This window comes from Gadus morhua, chromosome 19 (assembly GCF_902167405.1).
Source record: "Gadus morhua chromosome 19, gadMor3.0, whole genome shotgun sequence".
Taxonomy (NCBI): domain Eukaryota; kingdom Metazoa; phylum Chordata; class Actinopteri; order Gadiformes; family Gadidae; genus Gadus; species Gadus morhua.
The window spans coordinates 1,855,907-1,879,445 of NC_044066.1; the positions used below are offsets into that span (position 1 = coordinate 1,855,907).

Consider the following 23,539-nt stretch of genomic DNA (forward strand, 5'->3'; position numbering starts at 1 on the left):
GAAACGTCCTTTATACTTTGTCTACGGCTGAACCCTTTTTTGTCTCAGTAATACTCAGGACTACTATCAGTACAGGGGGCGGGGGGCTGGGGCGCCCTCCGCTTTGGTGTTATCAGCCTGTGGGAATGACCTGGCGATGCTATCATTGACACAGATGCAAGTTTGTTGCCTACATATTCCTGTTTCTTAAATTCAGCTGGAAATTTAAGAAACAGGAATATGTTTCTTAAATTTCCATAAATTTAAGAAACATATTCATAGACATTTAACAATGTAAAGGTGTTTTTTTCATATCGTGCAGTGACTTTAAGAAGTCTTCCCTTTATAATTTCTTCACAGTCAAACGATACTGGCAAAAAGTTTTTTGCAAAGAGAATTGCCACTCCAGCACTCAAATTGCTATTGTGACTAAAAACGATATTGCCATCCCATTCTCGTTTCCACTCGACTTCAATGTCCGCAGTGGTGTGTGTTTCTTGTAAAAAAGAAATGTCTATGCCCTTTAATTTTACAAGTTCAAAAAACAAAGCTCTTTTTTTAGCATCTCTCGCTCCATTTAAATTAAGAGATGAGATTCTAAAACTAGCCATAAGTACAGCAAGAGTAATGAAACAATAAAAAAGTATCTCCTTACTCTTGATCATTGCTGATTTCTGCGTTCACTCTTTGCACAATCTTTCTGAGTCTATACACTTCCGTGTCCATAAGACCATCAGCGCCTCTGTGTCTGATCAACCATTTAGCTGATTCAACAAACAAGGAGCGGTTTTGGAAAACCTCCCCTACATTGACAGCGTCGTCCTTTCATCTTCTCGAGGAAACTACGAATTTGCTCCAAACTGTAACCATTGGCTTTCTGACCATCAGCTAAAGATGAATCAGATGACTCTAAATCACTATCTGTGTCAGAGCCTCCATTTGTCCCACTATCCTGCACTGCCTTTTTTTTTGACCTTATCCCTTTTGCTTGTGACCTTGTCTTTCTCTTTGTCCTTGGCACTTTAAACAAATTTTCATCATCTCTTATTCTTGTCTCCCCGTCATTTGTTAAAGTATCAACGTTCATTTCCTCTTCATCCTCTCCCTCAACACTAGTCTGAGTGGGTGCACGTATGACTATATTAGACGAAGAAGTAGAAGCAGAGGGCTGCCCTCCCTCCTGCTGAGAATCTGTATTTGGCCGCTGGGCTGCGGCCTCCTCTGACCCCCCCTCACTGCCTGCCTGCTCCCCTGTTTCGGCAGCCACCACCTCTGCCACTACATCTGACCTCCCTTCTTCCACATCTACAACCTGGAGCACTGCCTCTGCCACTACATCCTGTCTCTCTACTACTTCAGCCTGTCTCTCTGCCTGTGCAGCCTGTGGCTCCTGGGCTTCCACCCCCTGCCTCTTTTCTGGACAGCCTCTCGCCAAGTGCCCCTCTTTCCCACAGCCAAAACACTTCATTGACTCAGTGGTTACAAAGATGGTGTAGTCAAAGCCATCACCATTAAACTTCATCACCACCTTCAATTCATCATTATATTCGTTTTTAAGGATCACGTATACCTGCCTTCTGAAACCCACTAAATGTTTTACACGAGCTGACTTACAGCCGGAGGAAAGAAACTTCATTGCTGACACAATTTGCCCATGACGTGACAGCTCCCTTTCCAAAGCCTCGTTGCTAATAAACGGAGGCAGGTTCGATAGAATTACTTTTTTTGCAGGATTAACCAGCGGGAAAACACCAATATGCGTATTTCTCAACACAATTCCCCGCTCCACCACTGTGTTCACTTTGTCCAGCGTGTCTACAAAAATAACAATCGCGCTGTTCATCCTGGATGCGGCTTTCATGCTGTCATATCCCACCAGTTCACCCACTGCCAGACAGCACTCCTCTACGGAGTATTCCGCTCCAACAGGGACTTTAAGCCCATGTCGGCGGGTAAGATTTTTAAAAGCCCCGCTACCCTTATTACTGACGCCGGCGGCCACCGCGTCCATAGCGACCGGGTAAAGACGCGATCAGCGCCCCCCCCCCCCGCCGCGTGAAAACCTCCTGGTGCTTAAAACAACGTGAGGGAAAGGGACAGTGACCAATTGTGAGAAAACACCGGTGTATATTTACAGATACCTTGCTTCGGAAGAAAAACCATCCACTCCAACACGCTCCACACACTCGCTCAGCAAACACTCACGCATGCGCACGAGAGAGAGAGAGAGAGAGAGAGAGAGAGAGAGAGAGAGAGAGAGAGAGAGAGAGAGAGAGAGAGAGAGAGAGAGAGAGAGAGAGAGAGAGAGAGAGAGAGAGAGAGAATTATACTAAAATATTAATAAAGGCATAAAATATACTTCCTTCTCCACGTATATCAGTAAGGAGAAGAAAAACAATGTAGAGATGGACAGACAATACAGACAGACACACACACACACACACACAGATATACATTGATGGGTGGATGAATGCGGGATGGATGGATGATGTATGGATGGGTGGATGGAGAAGAGATATGAGACAGATGAATGGGTGATATTGGGATGGATACTTTATGAAGTTATGAACTTTATGAAGATTACATCCATCATTTCGGGCAAGGAATTACTTTATATCAAAACGTTATTATTATTTAACATTATATTCCATTTGTGTTCGTGTCTGAATGTGAGGACAGTGTGTACTATCCAGTAGGGTATGAAGTTGTCTCTACACTGCTGTAGATGGACAATAAAGTATTCAGAATCGGACGTCTCTGTCTCCAGGAATGCGGGTCAGGAGCATCTTCTTTGTTGCCTAGGTAACGGACCGAGGAACTGCATCGGGGACACACTGACTGATAGCTTCGTCAAGGTGAGCCAACACGCCCAATAAAGTATCTCATCACCTACGTCTTTACCTTTACCTACTCACCTCCATCTCTTGCCCTTCTCACCTCCATCTTGTGACCTTCTCACCTCCATCTTGTGACCTTCTCACCTCAATCTTGTTACCTTCTCACCTCCATCTTGTGACCTGCTCACCTCCATCTTGTTACCTTCTCACCTCCATCTTGTGACCTTCTCACCTCCATCTTGTTATCAGATATGGAGAAAAGGAGGGAGAGAAAGGGAGAGAGAGAGAGATAGTGTTTTCATTCTCAACCTTGAGTCATACTCCTCATGAATTATAATGTGTGTGTGTGTGTGTGTGCGTGTGTGTGTGTGTGTGTGTGTGTGTGTGTGTGTGTGTGTGTGTGTGTGTGTGTGTGTGTGTGTGTGTGTGTGTGTGTGTGTGACAGACCGTTGACAGTTATGACAACAGGAAGAAGGTGTTACCACATTTCCTGTGTTTTCTTTGGATGCAGGTGGTGTGTGTGTGTGTGTGTGTGTGTGTGTGTGTGTGTGTGTGTGTGTGTGTGTGTGTGTGTGTGTGTGTGTGTGTGTGTTTGTGTGTGTGAATATATGTGTACATGCATCGCTTAATTTTTGCATGTGGCGTGATGTGTATATATATTGTGCGTGTATATATATATATGTGAATTTGTACTTTAGTTTTTTCTCTCTGAGTACACACACAGATGGAGATAGTAAAGAAGACGCTGATGGTATTCTGTTTTCTTATGTTACAATATGACATAATAGGGTTCAACAAATGACACACACACCTCGGATAAAGTTCAGTCAACCGCAATCTGGGTCAGAGTAATTCCTCCCTTCTCCTCCGCACCTCGCGTCCCACAATCTATCCATCCCTCCAGCCCTCATCCCGCTTCCGCCCCTTCCCAACCTCCAATCCTCTCGCCATCTCTTCAATTACAATTAGGGCATTTTAGCAGACGCTTTTATCCGACTTACATCGATTAATACACACATTGACACAGTGACGGCAGAGTCAACCATGCAAGGCGTTGCATGGTTGACTAATCTCTTCCTGAACCCCCATTTCTCACTCACTCACTCACTCACTCACTCACTCACTCACTCACTCACTCACTCACTCACTCACTCACTCACTCACTCACTCACTCACTCACTCACTCACTCACTCACTCACTCACTCACTCAGGCCGGGTCAGCCAGTAGGAGCAGGCCAGGTGGTATCACAGAAGAGATGGAATAGCTCTGACCATGTCTTCAATTTCCCCTGATTAGGCTGACCTAGAAAAAGGAAGCGGGACTCCCTTTACAAAGACTTTGAATTGATGTGACCATTTGTCAAACACACACACCATACATATAACTCTCTGCGTATTTGTCTGTGATATGATATGTGTTTAGAACATAAAATAACAGAAATCCACAAGAAACATGAAGTGAAAGGATAATGTATTTTATATGGTGTGAAGCAATAACACAAAAGTGTGATTATGTGTGTGTGTGTGTGTGGGTGTGTCTGGGTGGTCAGACCGCGTGCAGCTACCTGCTGACTCACTACGACTGGGCCCTGGACCCCCCCGACCAGAACACCTCCTATAAATGGCTGCCGGCATCCCGCCCGGCCGAACCGCTCCACCTCTCCTTCACCAGACTGGACCAGACCGGTTCCTGCCCCACACACCCTCAGTGAGGCTCAGATCCAGGGCAGCTGCTGGCCGTTTCGGTGCCCTACGCGAGCGGGGGGGGGGAGCCCCTTTTTATATATTAGGTAAGAACACCTAATTTGCTGAAATTGAGTGATAGGTTATACAATTAAGAACAAACAACGGTGGGCCACTTCATAACTAATTTACATCTTTTTTTAATTCAATAATGTATTTTTTTTTGTTTTTGTTTTTACAAACCTTAATTTTTGGTGCCCCCTCAGGTACCTGGTGCCCTACGCACTCTGGGTACTCTGCGTATAGGGAGCAGCGGGCCTGCTCAGATCACTGAAGGCTAGTGCTAATGATAATGAAGGAAGGGGTTGAACTCAACGAGTTTGGCACATTAGTGACTCACTGTTTTTAATTAAAAAACAAGGCATTTTTTATTTATTTTTTTAGATTTGCTTTTTGCACACACACACACAAAGAAAAAAAAAGGGCACTGACGACTGGTATGTTATCGGTTATCACATGGAGACAATGACAAGAAGGCTTTGGGTGGACTGGAGGATTGTGGCTGGAGAACGATGGAGAGGTTCAGCAACCAGCTGCCTATTCAGTGAACAAAGCTATCAACCCCTGAATTCATTTACATTTGAAACAATTTGGTTATTGGAAAATCTGTTGCTAATCATGATGTTTTATACTGTTTATAGTAATCATAGCCCCAGTAAAAACATTTGATGGTGTAAACCCTAGCCCTTACTCAAAGTAACTGGGAATGATAACTGAGGAAGTGGAAAGCTGAAGTCTGCATAATGTAACAACAGCACTAACGTCTATAATCCAGAAAAGAACATACTTGAAATTCATTGACATGATTCAATCAAAATGTTTCCCGTTACCTTCAAACCTCTTCTGATCCAGCAGTGGGCTTGGCCACTCTCCGAAATAAATCATTACTAAAATGTTGGGCACAGCCATTAGTTGTTGTTGGAAGCATTAGACATTAAAGTGTAATTCCGGCGAAAATTGAACCCAGCGTCTTTTTTTTGGCTTGTAAACCCATCAAATAAGCCGCTCCAGATACTTTTTTCATTAAAAATTGAGTATAGAGTTTGCCCGGCGCAATGTTTGGCTTCCATGTTATTGGCAAGGGGCACAGCGAACGCTTCCAAAAATCGGCATTTTTTAACCACTAATATAGCTCAAAATAGCACCAAACCTCTGCAGCAGCATTATAAGGGTCCCTACACATAAAACAAAGCATCAACAACTTAGTTAGCGTAGCGGGAAAAAGTCTGTGCCTTACCGGTAGGTCCATGTTTCCAGGAAGTCCACACAAGTTGATTACCGGCTACCGTAAATAATATCAAAGAGGCGCCAACAAATTTTACTTAACAATCTCCCCTCTTGATACTTAACTGTTTTAAATTTGTTTGCGTCTCTATTATATTATTTACGGTAGCCAAACCTATTATATTATTTACGGTAGATACATTTTCAATGAAAAAGTATCTGGAGGGATCACCGGAATTACACTTTAAGAGACTTGACTGCAGACTGCTCTATTGAGATCACGGTCTAATGACAGGAAAGCTACATATTCTTGAAAAGCACAGTGATGTACTCTCTGGGTTGAGTTTGCGGACACTGTTAGAAAACAGCGGTTCTATACAACATGCTGCAACTCTATCAGACTCTACACCAGGAGGCTCGAACATGTTTGTACAGCCAATGTAACTTTACAGTCAACACACAGACGTAACACACACACACAGAAACACACAAACTGATTACTCACTATAGCAAACACACACTTAAGCAACCACACATTGAAAAAACTAAAACTAAACGACATCCATGCACACACAGCCACACAAATAAAAAATAAAAACTGTCAAAAACGTTGTTTGTCCTTGATCAATGCCTGTGGCCCAAAAACACACACACTGATACACACACACACAGAAACAGCCAAACTAAAAATACAAACACACTCACACACACACACACACACACACACACACACACACACACACACACACACACACACACACACACACACAAACACACACACACACACACACACACACACACACACACACACACACACACACACACACACACACACACACAGAAACAGCCACGCCTTCCCCAGGAGCAGGATCATGTGTGTAACTATAGAGAAGTCAAAACACATACTGTATCCATGGTTACCAGTCATAACAACCCTCCAAAAGGACCTAAGGACCCATCTTCTATACGGAACTGAGTAGCATCAACAACATCTCTGGAAGTGTTACTATAGCAATAGGAAGTTCATCAGTGTTGGTAAGGATGCAGATGTTGTGAAAGCGGAACTCCCTGATCGCTAAGCAACCACTGCCCGGAATCAACAATGACATCGTTCACAAGACAGATTGGAGCACAGGACTTCAGAAGAACAAGAACAAAGACGGGTGATTCGGATTCGGCAAGAGACATTGAGAGACAGGGGTTGGCAACTGGCGGCCCGCGGGCCATAACTGACCCGCAAGACATAATATCTGGGCCGCCAGATTATTCTGAAGTTATATTATTTGTATTTATTTTTTGAGTATCGAATATCTATATCTGTTACCAAATGCAAAGGGCCGGATACAGTGAATTTTATTTTCTTCCACAACTGTTTTTGAATTTAAATGTATTGAATCCTGCTACTACTCCCGGAAGGTTAGAGACACACTCGTCACGGTCACGCGTAAGCTGCGAGGGGCTGAGCAGGAGTTATTGGAAACTATGCATATTAAATGAACGGAACCCCGCTCTATAGGCCTATATACACCATGGCGACCCAACATTACGGATTTTTGTGTGATACTGCACGCAGAGAAAGGCAGGAGAATTTGGTTTTATTTCTAACATTATTCTATCAACACAGACATTTACATCGACCGTCTGGCGTTATAGTCGATTTGCCCCGGCTGTACTGTGGAGTGGGTAAGACTGTTTTATTAGCAGGCTCGTATTGCCCGTTGCCGTGCGCTAGCCTAGCACGAGCAAAATGCAAGTAGAAGGACTGAATGAAATGTGTTGAAAACTGTCTCCAATGATAAAGAACACCAAGGCTAACTAGGGAACCATGCCCTATGTCCAAAATTCCGAACTACCCCTTTAACCCGAGGACAGAGACGGACTGTAGATAGAGGACACAGATGGGTTTGGGATGAACTGTACTGGTCCCAGGACGGACTTCTTCTGCATTCCTCCTCTGGGTTCTTGCCTCTGGTTTTGGGGACGTACAGCTTTAGGTCATTTAGAGGGCTCAGGGTTGGAGAGTGTTGCATAATATGGGGTTTTGGTGAAGCCCTTTGAGTACGGGACTGAGATTAGTTGAGCCTTCAGGTCCCGAATGTTCTAGAAGTAGAATTATGATTTATTTATTAGCAGTTGTTTTATCCACTGTGACTTACTGTGAATCCAGAGACATGTGATAAGCATTTATGACTTAGAGGGTGTTTTGTTCTTTGGCGGCCTACAGGTTCCCCAGACATTGGGAATCTAACCCAGTACCTTTGGGCTGGGTGGCGAACACCCTGAACATTACACACTTACAAATATCAGCCGGTGGAATGTGGATATTTCCTTAATTCATTTAGATTGTACTCAGAGTACAACACATTGACAGACAGAAACACATGACACACATACACACAGGAAGTGAGGTGTGTCTTCAGGAACACTGACAGAACCGGTGGGATCCCCTCCCCCTACTGCTGCCTAGCAACCGCCATCGCTTAGCAACTGATCGTCATATCTAAAGCCTCTTACTTTCTGTTAGTTTGCTGCTCCCACATGCATACACACACAAATACACTTGCACACACATAAACAGACACACACCCACACTGCTTAACCTAGATATTTATAGAAAACATAACTTGAGTAGTACACGCACAAATACGTCCAATCAACTGGAGATCATTTCAATCTAAATATAGGGCTTAATACTATTCACGGATAATCTATACACACCCTTAAGAACATGCATGCACACACACACACAATGCAATACCGATTCATATTTTATTACAATTACAACAATTACATTAAATTCCACAGTAATGTGACAATCTGAGACTATAATGGACAATCCATTGATGAATATATTTAAATGGCCTGCATTCATGTTGGTATGTGTGTGAAAGGAAATGCTTTAGCATCTCTCTCTCTCGCTCTCACACTCTCTCTCTCTCTCTCTATCTCTATCACTCTCAAAGAAAAGAGAAAATCAAAAAAATACTTTATTGAACTTACATTGATTCCGAATGTTCAATGTAGATTTATTTACTTTCCTCATGTAACATCAGCAACGACTCATTTAAATGCATTGCAATGCAATTGTATGCTCAATCTGTAGATTTTGTTGACATCATCCAATGTTTTGTTTGTAACTTTTAAATCATCATGCTTGATTTTGGATGTAGTTTTAGACATGTTTATAGGTCCTTTACCTTTTAAATAATGGATAGTTTGGACATTGACTGGAGTTACCACTGGTTCTTTGGTCAGTATAGGGGACATTTTTGTACCAAACCTGACATGGGAGTCATATACTGCGGATATTTTTTCTACCAAGTAGATGTAGACCATAGCCTACACATAGTGAATCCTTAAAGTATTAAAAGCTGAAAATGGAAATGTCTATGTAACAAAACTGTATCTTCTGAAGGCAAACCACCTTGGTAAAACCAGCCCAGTTTTCGATACCTCGATGGATAACAAGAGTTCATATTAACAATAACAATTGTTCATATATGTTATATGTATGTTAAGTTAAATTATGATTATGTCTCTATCTGTGTTGGTCTATGATTATAGTTCCAACTCTGCGTTGTTGATATATTTAAGGCAAGGCAAGGCAACTTTATTTATATAGCACTTTTCATACACAAGGCAGACTCAAAGTGCTTCACATATAAACATTGTCATACAATAAAATAAAATAATAGGTAAGTAAAAGAAAAACATATGCAAAAAAAAATAGAGAGATAAAAAGGCATTTTAGTATTAAAATAGAAAATAAAGGCAAAGTTATTTAGCAGAAAGCTATAGCAAACATAAAAGTCTTCAGTCTTGTTTTAAAGGTGCTCAGAGTTGGGGCAAGTCTTAAATCCTCTGGGAGTTTATTCCAGCTATTTGTTGCGTAGTAACTAAATCCTGCTTTCCCATGTTTTGTGTTTACTCTCGGGATAATTAACAGATTGGTCTCAGAGCTTCTTAGTGGTCTAAAAGGCTGATTTAGTGGAAGCATCTCAGTTAAATATTTTGGGCCTAAACCATGTAGGGATTTATAGGTAAGCAACATGATTTTAAAATCAATTCTCTGACTTACAGGAAGCCAATGTAACGATTTCAGAATTGGTGTAATATGATCAAATTTTTTGGTCTTTGTTAGAACTCTAGCAGCAGCATTCTGAACAAGCTGAAGCTTCCTCAGAGTTTGTTTTGGGAGACCTGTAAGGAGACCATTGCAGTAATCAAGCTTACTAGTGATAAAGGCATGCACAAGTTTTTGTAAGCCTTCGGTGGACATGAGCCCTCTAAGTCTTGCTACATTTTTAAGGTGATAATATGCCGATTTTGTAACTGATTTGATGTGACTGTCAAAATGTAAATCTGAATCCATGATAACCCCTAGATTTCTGGCTTTGATTGAGGTTTTCAGGGACAGAGAGTGAAGGTGTTGGGTTACTTTAAGCCTTTCCGTTTTAGAACCAAATACAATTATCTCTGTTTTGTCCTCATTTAGTTGAAGGAAATTTCGGCACATCCATTCCTTCACTTGCTCAATGCACTGGCACAGCAGATCTAAGGGCCGATAATCATTTGGTGATAGCGATACATAGATTTGCGTGTCATCAGCATAGCAATTATGCTCAATATTGTTATTTTGAATGATTTGCCCTAGTGGGAGCATGTAGATGTTGAATAAAGAGGGTCCTAAGATCGAACCTTGTGGGACTCCACATGTCACGTTGGTTGATTCTGATACAAAGTCGCCAATGGAAACAAAGTAGTTCCTATTTTGTAGGTAAGACCTGAACCAATTTAAGACAGTGCCTGAAAGCCCCACCCAGTTTTCTAACCTTTCCAGAAGTAATGTATGGTCCACAGTGTCGAATGCAGCACTGAGGTCAAGTAGCATTAGTATTGAGGTTTTGCCAGAGTCTGTGTTAAGACTGATGTCGTTTACAACTTTAATAAGGGCGGTCTGTGCTGTGCAGGGGTCGAAATCCTGATTGGAAGGTGTCATAGCAACCAGTTGATGCCAGGAAGTGATTTAGTTGCTGGAGGACAAATTTCTCAATGATTTCACTTATGAAGGGTAGATTCGATATTGGTCTGTAGTTGTTAATAATAGAGGCATCTAGGCTCCGCTTTTTTAAAAGGGGTTTAATAACTGCAGTTTTCAAAGCTTTTGGGAAATTGCCTGACTGGAGAGAGTTGTTAACTATCTGCAATATGTCTACTGCTAGGCAGTCGAAAACATTCTTAAAGAGGTTGGTAGGTATAGTATCAAGGCAACAGGTGGATGGCTTTAGTTGTGTCACAGTTTCCACAAGATTTTGAGAGTCTATAACATTAAAGCATGCCATCCTTGCCACGTATTTTTTGCCTGAACAGGGTGGTAGTCCAACATTTTTGTTTGAAGTGGAGATATTGATGGCGCGTCTGATACCTTCAATTTTATCAATATAAAAAGCTGCAAACTCATTGCATTTCTGCGTGGAATGGAATTCAGGTGGAATTTCTGTTGGGGGGTTGGTCAGTCTGTCAACAGTTGCAAATAGGGTTTTTGCATTATTAGTGTTGGTTTTAATGATATTGGAGAAAAATGTTTCTCTAGCATTTTTTAAGTCTAAATTGTAGGCACGGAGGCTGTCTTTATAGATATCATGGTGAATATGAAGTTTTGTTTTACGCCAGATGCGTTCAACCTTCCTGCATTCCTTTTTCTGTGCTGTTACAGAAGCAGCTTTTCTCCAGGGTGCCTTTTGCTTTCCAGAAATCGTTTTAACCTTATAAGGTGCAATGACATCTATGACTTTCAAAATGTTCAAATTAAAGTTTTCTACAAGATCATCAGGAGAACATGGGTTTAGAGGTGGTAGCAAGGAGATGCCCTTTTTAAAAAGTACATTAGAATCTTCATTGATATACCGTTTTTTGACAGTGTTTGATTTTGTCTGTATATCGGGAATAAAAGATATGTTAAAGAAAACACAAAAGTGGTCAGACAAGGAATGATCAGTCACAGAGAGATCAGAAACATTGAGGTCCTTTGTGATAACCAGGTCTAGAGTGTGCCCCTTACAATGAGTAGCCTCTTTCACATGTTGAGACAGTTCAAATGTGTCCAAAAAGGCAAAAAGTTTTTTTGCACACTTGTCATTCAAATCATCAGTATGAAAATTGAAGTCACCAGTTATAACTAGACAGTCAAATTCTGTGGAGATGCTAGACAATAATTCTGTGAAGTCATCGAAAAAATTTGCAGAATATGTGGGTGGCCTGTAAATAATTAATAGGAGAACTCTGGGGGAGCATTTCAATACAGCACTAAGGTATTCGAACGATGGAAAATCACCAAATAACATCTGTTTCCCCTGAAATACATTTTTAAATATAGCAGCAACCCCTCCACCTCTTTTTCCAGATCTACATGCATCAAAAAACTTATAGTTGGGAGGAGCTGTCTCTATCAGAACGGTTGCACTGTTAATTTGTTCCAGACATGTTTCAGTTAAAAATATAAAATCCAGTTTAGAAGTGGTAATAAAATCATTAACTAAAAATGATTTGTTATTAAGAGACCTCACATTAAGTAGAGCCATCCTGATGGTGTTGTTGATAGGCTTTAAGGTTGTTTTTGGTTTGGAGGCAATAGATATGAGATTTGTGAGGTTAGCAGTGTGTCTAAGTTTCCCTTTGTTTACTCTCTTAGTGGTTACAGCATGAATGCGAAAGTTGCCCTGCTTTGACGTAGGCAACCTTGGGTTCAGCAGATTATGTGAAACTTCCTTTATACTGTGTCTACGGCTGAACCCTTTTTTGTCTCAGTAATACTCATGACTACTATCAGTATAGTTGGGGGGCTGGGGCGCCATCCTCTTGGGTGTTATTAGCCTGTCGCCATGACATGGCGATGCTATCAATGACTCAGATATAAGTTTGCTGCCAACATATTCCAGTCGCTTATATTCGGCTGGAAATATAAAGAACAACATCTCTTTTCATAATTTCTAACTGCACGCATACGTAGATGACTCAATGCTATAGGATGAACAGGATCTCTGTGCTGGAGTGCCTCGAGAGTCGTAGAGTCTTTTGTCTGCAGATCCTACAGAGATATGCTAGCTATTTGAATACCCCAGGAGCTCGAAATCAGATGTAAGCACCGGACTCTGAAAGATGCCGTTGTTCTGCTTTTTACAACAAATAAGAGTTCTGTTTGCTAAACCACTCTATAATGTCACACACTCAGAAACACACAGAATGCGGTCTACATACACAAACAGACACTCACTCAGAAAGTGAAACAGCCACACACATATTCATATGCTGCCATATTTTCTCCCTTACTCATTCTCCCTCTCTCTTTCAGGAACACAACCTACCGTAGTACACGCACACTATTTTCTTGTTGCACTCGAGACTACAGATAGGATTAACGGCGTATAACTGGAATTAAATATTAGATTGAGATGCATACAATCTGAAATCCAAATCCTAAATTAATTGGCATATTAATGAATGAATAACACAGAACAGAGGACCCTGAACTACAAGACTAGTGAACAGCCTTAAACAATCGCCTATTGATGTTAATAAATGTTAATAAGTGCTAATAAATGCTAATTACTGTCTTAACTTACAGCCAAGTGGAAAAGTTGCGCTGCTATGCACGATAAGAAATTAGCGTTGACTTGAAACAAAATACTTTTGTACAGTTGCAGCAATACAAGCTACATGCTACCAAATGACTAATACATCCATAGACTCTAGATTCAAGACTAGCTCAAAGTGTTAGTTAAAATAGCTAGTGTAGTGTCAACTCCAAGACAAAGGGGCAGGCAACAGGATAGTGTAGTAGTGGCTAGGGTGGACTGACTCCCAGCCAAAAGGTTTGGGTTTGATTCCCAATATGGGCTTCCTAACATTGAGTGTCCTTGAGTAGGGGGTCCTTTACCCCAACCAGCTCCTTAATGACACGTATCTCAAGTCACTGTATGTCGCTTTGGATAAAAGCGTCTGCTGATTGTCATTTTGTATAATAAAATAGTAAATATTGCATTCATTATTAGGGGCTACCCAGGCCCTAAAGGACCATCCCCCATTAACGGCCAATAGCTGGTCTTTGTTTAGATCCTGTCTAAGGTAGAACAGGAAATGGGGGCGTGCCAGGTAGAACAGGAAATGGGGGAGGAGAAAGGTAGAACAGGAAATGGGGGTGGGGCCAGGTAGAAAAGGTTATGATTGGGGGTTGGGGGGTCAAGGAACAGGATATTGGGGCAGGAAAAACATGAGTATTGATCAGCCAGGATGTGGTTGGGTACTTAGAGCACTGATCAATATTGTAATCATGTTCTTTCAGCTCAAACTCCATGTCTGAGAGGATGTGGAGAGGCCAAGGAATAGATGTGTCATGTTGCCAGGGACGACAATGGAACCCTCTAGAAACAGTCAGCAGACGACTCACAGATCTTCAGAGGAAATACATTCATGTGTTGATAGAAAGTTAAGATGAAGAGCGAATCCGTAAACAAGTCAATATCCTAATGTACTCAACAAATTTACAATGTTAACTATCATTTCGAATATAACATTATTAAGCAATTTAGAGAAGCAAATTCGAGATTAAATGTTGCAATTGACTTGAGGTAAAGCGAAAGATGTGTTTCCCATTCGTTCTTAGAAGCCCAAGAAGGTCTGAGTTTTCAACGTGCACTTTGCGTGCACATGTCATCAGACCCCGTTCTGCTTAATGCAATATCCTGCTACTGTTACGACACACACACTATGACACACACTCTCACACACACACACAAACCCACACTAACACACACACACACACAGACACACACTCATCCAAGCTCTCACTCACACACACACCGGCAGCTAATATCATAAGTATGGATGAGAGAGAGAGAGGGGAGAGAGCAAGCAGGAAAGAGAGCGGGGGAGAGAGAGAGACGGATAGTTGGGGGAGGGAGGTAAGATAGAAAAAATGTGAATGAGAGAGTGGGACTTTTATTAATGAGAGGATGAGAAATTTACAATAAACAGGTGAAAAGTCTCTGTGTGTGTGTGTGTGTGTGTGTGTGTGTGTGTGTGTGTGCGTGCGTGCGTGCGTGCGTGCGTGCGTGCGTGCGTGCGTGCGTGCGTGCGTGTGTGTGTGTGTCTGTGTCTGTGTGTGTTTGTGTGTGTATGTGTCTGTGTTTGTGAGTGTGTGTGAGTCTTTATGTGTGTGTGTGTGTGTGTGTGTGTGTGTGTGTGTGTGTGTGTGTGTGTGTGTGTGTGTGTGTGTGTGAGTGATAGGAAGGAGAGCAGCGAGTCCAGATGGCAGAACAAAGCCACAGGTTAGCTTTTCATTAGCATGTTAGCGCCAATTGCTGCTCAGATGTGTGCTATACAAACACACTGGGCTGTGGACCTACATATACAACCCCACATGAACATCTTTATTATATATATATATATATATATATATATATATATATATATATATTTATATTGCATCCCTAATACTGTCCGTTTTGGGCTCCAGGTAACATCAATCAACCATTCTGGCAACACCCCCTAAACGTGGTCCTTGTGAATCGGAGTAGCGTGTGTGAGAGCAGGAACGCCTAAATGGCAACGTAGCCTCAGCCCTGCATTTATGAGCTAGGGAGCCCTAGGAGCCTAAGAGAGATGACCTAGGAGATCACATGGTGACGGTGGGCGGGGCCTCAGACACAGGAGAGCTGAGCTGGAGGCTGAGTCGGTACCGGAGGGGACCGAGGGAACCAGGGCCTGATCTGGAACGCCTTAGATGAACATCTTAGATGTATTTTGAGTCATTTAACGTTAGCCTCAATATACTGCACAAGGTAGCCATGTGCCACACACACTAACACACACACACACGCGCACACACACACACACACACACACACACACACACACACACACACACACACACACACACACACACACACACACACACACACACACACTCACACACACACACTCACACACACACATGCACACTCACAGATGTAACACTTACTTTCTGGCTGCTCAGACAGCAGGAAGCCCAGAGCATTAGTCACCAAGGTGTTATCAAGAGCTTCTTAATAGAGTCCTTCATCATCTCTCTCTCCATCCTCCTCATTCTCTCCTTCTGCCCATTCTCTCTCTCTCCCTCCCTCTTTATTCCCTCCTTCTTTCTCTCCTTCTCCTCCTCATCCCATCCTCCTCAGGGTCCTTTTCTTCTTTAATAAGATAAATACAACGTGTTAAGTGAGTCAGTTTGTCTATGAAGTCATTCTGTAACACTTTTAATTCTACTATACCAAGTTTCAATTATGTCTCATTCATCTCAGGGTATTCAGTCAAGTGTTCCCTGTCTTTTACTTGTATGTATCATGTCCATGCACAAAAGGTGCAATACCACTATATATTTTATCACAATTACAACAATGACATTCAATTACACAGTAATGTGAGCTCGACAAACTGAGACTATAATGGACAATAAATAGATGAATATATTGAGGCTAAAATAATCACCCCTGGACAATTCATTCACATACACATGCCACCCAAAATACACATGCACGCATAAACACACATATTTATGAGGGGCTGCCTGGGACAGAACTCATACTTGGTCTTACACACACTATTATAATCTCGCATAAACACCACTATACTCATATTCACACACTATTATACTCCTTTTACATGTATGAATGAGTGTGTGTAGTCGTGTATGTGAGAGAGTATAGTAGTGTTTGTGAGAGAGTATAGTAGTGTATGTGAGAGAGTATAGTTGTTTATGCAAGAGAATATAGTAGTGTGTGTGAGAGAGAATAGTATTGTGTGTGAGAGAGTTTGACTGAAACGGAAGTGCGTTTGATTCCTCAGTTCTTGATTTGCTGACAGAAGAGGCGGTAGCATCTGGCGCTCAAAATACTGTGCTCTCATTTCACAATTGAATCTCCAGCGATGATGTTATGCTTCCTCTTGTGAACGCCAATTCATTCTCAACCATGGCCGGTCTCTACGTGTTGTGGAAGTACCAGAGACGTCAGAAAAAACGACGCAGTGGTTTAGGATACATAATATCACCCGTTCTATAAAATATTCTAATCTAGAAACCTCCGGGACCCTCAGTCCGGGACTACTCAGTTCCTCTGCGGTTTTACAGACATCCCTCAGCATGAGGTTGAAGACATCCTAAGGAAGATGAAGCCCACCACCTGTGACCTGGATCCATTTCCCTCAACCCTGATAAAAAGTCACTCCTCTGCAATTAGTCCCATGATCACCAAAATCATCAATCAGTCTCTCTGGTCCGACTATGTCCCCACGTCTCTGAAAACTGCTGTCATCAAGCCATTACTCAAAAAGCCCAGCCTTGACCCCGAAGAACCTGCCAACTACCGCCCCATCTCCAACCTCCCTTTCCTATCAAAGGTGTTGGAAAAGGTAGTTTCTGCCCAACTCCACAACCACCTCATAACAAACAGTCTTTATGAGAAGTTCCAGTCTGGTTTCCGCTCTGGCCACAGTACGGAAACTGCCCTGGTCAGGGTCACCAATGACCTGCTGATGACTGCTGATGCTGGCTCTCCATCACTTCTCATCCTTCTCGACCTCACCGCAGCCTTTGACACCGTCGACCACCACATCCTTTTACAACGCCTTCACTACTCCATCGGTCTCTCTGACACTACCCTGGCATGGTTCACATCATATCTCTCGGACAGAACAGAGTATGTATCACTGGGTGATGCTAAATCGTACACGCACTCTGTCACTTGTGGTGTCCCACAAGGATCAGTCCTTGGCCCCACTCTCTTCACGCTATACATGCTCCCCCTTGGTTGTGCAATCAGCCTGCATGGAATATCTTTCCACTGCTACGCTGATGACACCCAGCTCTACATAAAAACAAACCCAAACCCCTCTGCAGCACTATCCACACTTTCCACCTGCCTGGAGGAGATAAAGGTGTGGATGGGGGCTAACTTCCAGCAGCTCAATGGCTCAAAAACGGAAGCCATTCTTGTTGGCACTCCACACCAGACCCGGTCATCCACTATCACCAACATCAGCTTCTCCGGCAATGACTTCCACCTCTCATCCTTAGTCACTAACCTCGTTGTCAGAATGGACCCTCTGACCTTTGTGGCCCACATTCAACATCTTTGCAAAACCTCCTTCTTCCTCCTCAGGAACATTGCAAAACTCCGCCCCATACTCACTCTCCCCGATTCCGAAAAACTTGTCCACGCCATCGCCTCCTCCAGGCTGGACTACTGTAATGCACTCCTCATCAGGATCCCCAGCAAGAACATCCAGCGGCTGCAGTACATCCAGAATTGTGCTGCCAGGATCCTGATGGAGGTGCAGAAGTACCACCACATCACACCCATCCTGAAATCCCTCAACTGGCTTCCTGTCCAGTACAGGATCAAATTCAAGATCTCCCTTCTGCCCCACAAGTGCCTCCATGGCACTGCCCCCCTATACCTCAAAGACCTCATCACTCCCCATTCCTCCTCACGCCATCTCCGCTCTGGACAGGCCAACCTCCTCCAGCTTCCGAGGACAAGGCTCCGAATTATGGGCACCAAGTCAGTGGAATGCTCTCCCTGACCATCTAAGGGCCCCACAGACTGTGGATTCTTTTAAAAAAGGCCTAAAAACACATCTTTTTAGAAAAGCCTTTGGCTAAACTGCTATTTTAAATTATTATTTTTTTCTCTGTTATTTTTTCTTTTTAATCTAGTTAGTCTTTCATGTTGTATTTCTTTGAATGTGCATCGTAGCACTTTGAGGTCATTGAGTTGATGTAAAGTGCGTTATAAATAAAATGTATTATTATTATTAGCGGGGGAGCTCCCGTGGGGATTTGGCTTCGCAGGATTTGTTGTGGTTACCGGCATTGTCGTGGTTACCGGTCTTGTATGTGTTCCAACGGTTTATTAGCGGTGGTATCTCATAAATCGCTGTCTAAACATTGCTTCATTCACTGCCTCTTCCGTGGTCACTACAATTGAACCACGACACGGAGGGAAAAGGGCGTTGTTGACGTTTGCGGACTCCCAGAGGGACCGGGAGCTCAGCTCCGGGGGGCGGCGGGACCTGCTGCACCTCCTCGCCGGAGGAGCTCCGGGAGTCCGCAAACGGCAACAATCCCTTTCTCCTCCATGTCGTGTTTCAATCTGGACTTCAGTTTGATGTGGAAGAACCAGAGACGTCCGAGAACCCGACGCAGTCGTAAAGATTCATGATATCATCCAGAGGCGCACACATCTTTCGGCCATTATATGATATTATATTATATTATACAGATCGATAGAGCTCCAGGACCCCCCGCCGGAGCTCCCGGAGGGTTCTAGATTAGAATATTTTATAGAACAGATGATATTATGAAACCTAAACGACTGCGTCGGTTTTTCCGACGTCTCTGGTACTTCCACAACACGTAGAGACCGGCCATGGTTGAGAATGAATTGGCGGTCACAAGAGGTAGCCTCTCTCAAACTCAGAGGACCACGCGACCAGGCGACCATTTTTTTGGTTGCCTGTTCGCAGCATAACAACATCGGTGGAGATTCAAGAGTAAAATGACGGCGCAGTATTTTGAGCGCCGGAGCTACCGCCTCTTCTGTCAGCTAATCAGGAACTGAGGAATCAAACTCACTTCCGTTTCATTCAAACTCACTTCCGTTTCATTCAAACTCACTTCCGTTTCATTCAAACTCACTTCCGTTTCATTCAAACTCTCTTACACACACTTCTAAACTCTCTCACACACACTACTATATTCTCTTGCATAAACATATATACTCTCTAACATACACTACTAGACTCTATCGAATACACTACTATACACTCTCATACATACATGTAAAAGGAGAATAATAGTGTGTCTATGAGTATACTGGTGTATATGCGAGATTATAATAGTGTGTGTAAGACCAAGTATGAATTCCTTCCAAGGCGGCCCCTCATACACATTCTCGCTCTCATACACACACACACACACACACACACACACACACACACACACACACACACACACAGATTTGAAGACATTTGTGTTTTGACAAGTTGGTCGTCATGGCAACCACCGATTCTTATCCGCATAGAGACGAGGATGCTATGATGGAGACTGCTATGATGGAGATAGCTAAGAGAGAGAGAATAAGAGAGAGATAGAGAGACTGACAGACCAATAGAGAGACTGACAGACCGACAGAGTGTGAAACGTTTAGAGACATGAACATTTGGACCCTGAGGCCCTGATAAGACCCTGGTAAGAGACACACGCATAGTTACTGCTGTTATGCTATGGTATAGCACGAGGTACCTTGTTAGCAGATAGCCGTTAGCATGCTGCCCTATTGCGTGCTGGATCCCGGTTGTCCAGCACGCAATTATGCTGTAACATTCCATTCCAGCCTGTTAGCATCCCCAGAAATTTAAACAGCACATATTTAATTGAGGAAATGCACCCTCTAGGTGTGATAATAATTGTTTTTATTGAATAGCCCATTTCAATTAATTACATGTGTTTTGGGGTGCACCAGATTAAATTTAGATTCTTTCTTCTGGTTTAAATATGTTTGCAATGACTGCATATGGGAATGCAGCCAGGATTCAGAGGTCCACACAGGCAAATGAACTGTAAAGAAATGAGCCAGGCTATTCAAATGGCCTTGTGAAAATATGAAATACGATTTCAAGTTTTAGAGAAACATGTTGAATCCAGCGTTAAGACATAGAGGGTAGTGTGTTGAAACACATAAATGTCGTAGAATTCGGCAACTAGCACGCACACACACACACACACACACACACACACACACACACACACACACACACACACACGCACACACACACACACACACACACACACACACACATAATGGCACACTTGCTTACATGTACTGAAACTTACTATGGCATTGTGCGCACACACACAAACACACTCTCTAACAGATGCACACACACACACACACACACACACACACACACACACACACACACACACACACACACACACACACACACAAACACAGGAAATCCAATCACTTAAAAGTGACAGTGTCAGTTAACAAGGATACTCTGCTTCCTCCTCTTAACCACACACATCTTCCTCCACCCACACAAACAAACACACACACGCACACATCTTCCACCGCACACACACACAGACACATTTTCTACTACACACACAAAGACACACACAGTACACATTATACACCTACTACCACCCATACACCCACACAAACACACCCACGTACACACGGACACATCTTCTGCTACACACACAGGCACACAAACAATTCTTGAAACTCAAAAAACACACACGCACACACAAGCACACACATGCACCAATGACGATATACCGCATGGGCAAAGTGGGTACCTGTCCAGGGCCCTGGCCAATGGGGGGGGCCTTGATATATTTATAGGCCTATATATATATATTTTTTTTTTATTAAATTTTTTTCAAAAAGCCAAGACTGTTTTTGAAAACATCACATTTAAAAAAAAAATAACGTGACGTGACGTCAATGTCGTAGTGCTTGGTCAATGGTCAATTTCACAGTGAAAACTGAAAAACGTGTGCTAAGCGGGTCGGCATAGAGTAAACAAACGAAAGAAAAAGATACTATAGATACTGCGCTGGTACAACAAATACCGTCCATCTCAAAATTTTTTAACTCGTTAATTTGTTAAAGGAAGTCATTCGGTGCTTTTAAAGTCATGATATTAACCTGACAAATTCCATGTTCTGCTGTTAAGACGAGCGGCTAGCACTATGCATGCCCGCAGCCGCGGGGTTAGATAATCTCTCTCTCTCTCTCTCTCTCTCTCTCTCTCTCTCTCTCTCTCTCTCTCTCTCTCTCTCTCTCTCTCTCTCTCTCTCTCTCTCTCTCTCACTCTCTCACTCTCCTGGCTGCGCGCTGCATTATAATGTGTGTGATTGTGGAATGCATGAGTTATAATATGCAACCCAATTCGGTGTGCTTGTGCATGTATTTGCGTGTTGGTAGGGGTCCATGGCTGGTTTGTTTCCAGGGCCCGTGGTCATGTTATCCGTCCTTGAAATGCACAAAGACCTCGAAAGACACACGCGCATACACCACCCCGGACCTTAAAACCCTCACACACACGCACACACAAACAACTTCCCCACATACTCCACCCCAATGCTCAAAACACACACACACACACACACACACACACACACACACACACACACACACACACACACACACACACACACACACACACACACACACACACACACACACACACGAACACACACACACACACATGATTTTAAATGAAACACAATCTCACTCTCTGAGATACACACACACACACACCACACACTGCGTGTCTTCATTTAATTTGATTGCATTCATTATTTTCCCATCCTATTAAGCAGCTCCCTCCGGTAGTATTAGCAGGGAGCGTACATCGTTAAGGACTGCTCATGTAATTACCCGTCATTACAATAGAATGCTCCTCTCCTTTCATGTCCCTCAAGCCCCCTTTTTAATGTCAACCAGTTAAATGGCAAAATTAGATAAATGTAGAGACAATCTCAATGAAAACAGTTAAAGGATTATTCCAAAGGTAAATCCCAAGACTCTGATGTACACCTGTCAAGATAAATCTTGAAAGATAAAAAAGGTTATGACACTGCATTGACCCCGCCTATAGGTCTGGTTCCATACCCAAATGTCAATAACCTCTAGGGGGAGAGGGGTCCCCCTCGATGGATCTAATTTCACTTTAAGTCACTTTGGATAAAAGCGTTGGCAAGGGCTCATTGGTCAAGTTGAGTCTATTGCTGCCTATAGCCCTGCATCACAGCTCCAGGCTCGAACGGCTTCAAGGCCACATCCTCCCACCCCTCCTTACCTACCTGAAGGACGGACTGAGACAAGGACCCCCAGAGAAGGAGCCCAGAGGAAGGATCATGGCCCCTAGGGACCACAAGGAGGGCGGGAGGGGCCGCTGTCTTTAGGAGGAGCCGGGGATCGAACCCTGTAGCTGCAATCACATTCACACACAAACACACACACACACACACAAATGCATGCACACATACACAAACGCACACACACACACACACACACACACACACAATCACACAAACACACACACACACACCACACAAACACACACACACACACAGAGAGACACACACACACACACACACACAGAGACACACACACAGATGTCTGAGTACATGTCAGACGGATTTGAATGCTCCCACCATGACATTAAGCTCTGCTTTGACTATTCAAAACACACATTTGAATATAAGGGGAATATTAGTGTGTATGTGAGAATGAGGGAGAAATACAAATTTGCAGAGAAAAAACAATGCTCCACCCAGATAGAAAAGGAGCGTGTATTTCACTTTAAACCCTCCTGTCTCAGAAGGAGCCTTGATCTCGAGACTGTGTTCATCTCAAACAGAAGGATCTGAGCATGGCCTCATTGACTGGACCAGCAATAGGAATAATAAGGACATTTGTCAGTTCTCAAAGACGTAACTAAATAAGAACTTGAATAGAGTCAAAGAGCAACAATTCTAATCTATTGAAACATTTAAAAGTTTGATAAAGGGGACAGGAAGTATAGACGTTAAAAGTAGAGGTTTACAAAGTTAAAGTTAGGAAAGTATTTCACATAAGTATATTGACTATGACTGCTATATGAAACAATGCTAAATAAATTAATGAATAAAATAATGAAGTGGATAT

The 23,539-nt window shown here is 42.9% G+C and overlaps 1 protein-coding gene across 2 annotated transcripts in view; it reads left to right on the forward strand.

Moving 5' to 3' along the window:
* Positions 1 to 5,522, forward strand: part of LOC115532054 (putative cytochrome P450 120) — a 30,594-nt gene extending 25,072 nt beyond the window's left edge. For both annotated transcript variants that reach the window (XR_003973983.1, XM_030341518.1), the window contains 2 exons: positions 2,747 to 2,834; positions 4,368 to 5,522. Coding sequence is in view for 1 of the 2 variants with exons in the window: in XM_030341518.1 (XP_030197378.1) it covers positions 2,747 to 2,834; positions 4,368 to 4,529 (250 nt within the window). In the remaining variant the exon portion in view is untranslated. The remainder of the gene's footprint in view (positions 1 to 2,746; positions 2,835 to 4,367) is intronic.
* The last annotated feature ends 18,017 nt before the right edge of the window (positions 5,523 to 23,539 follow it).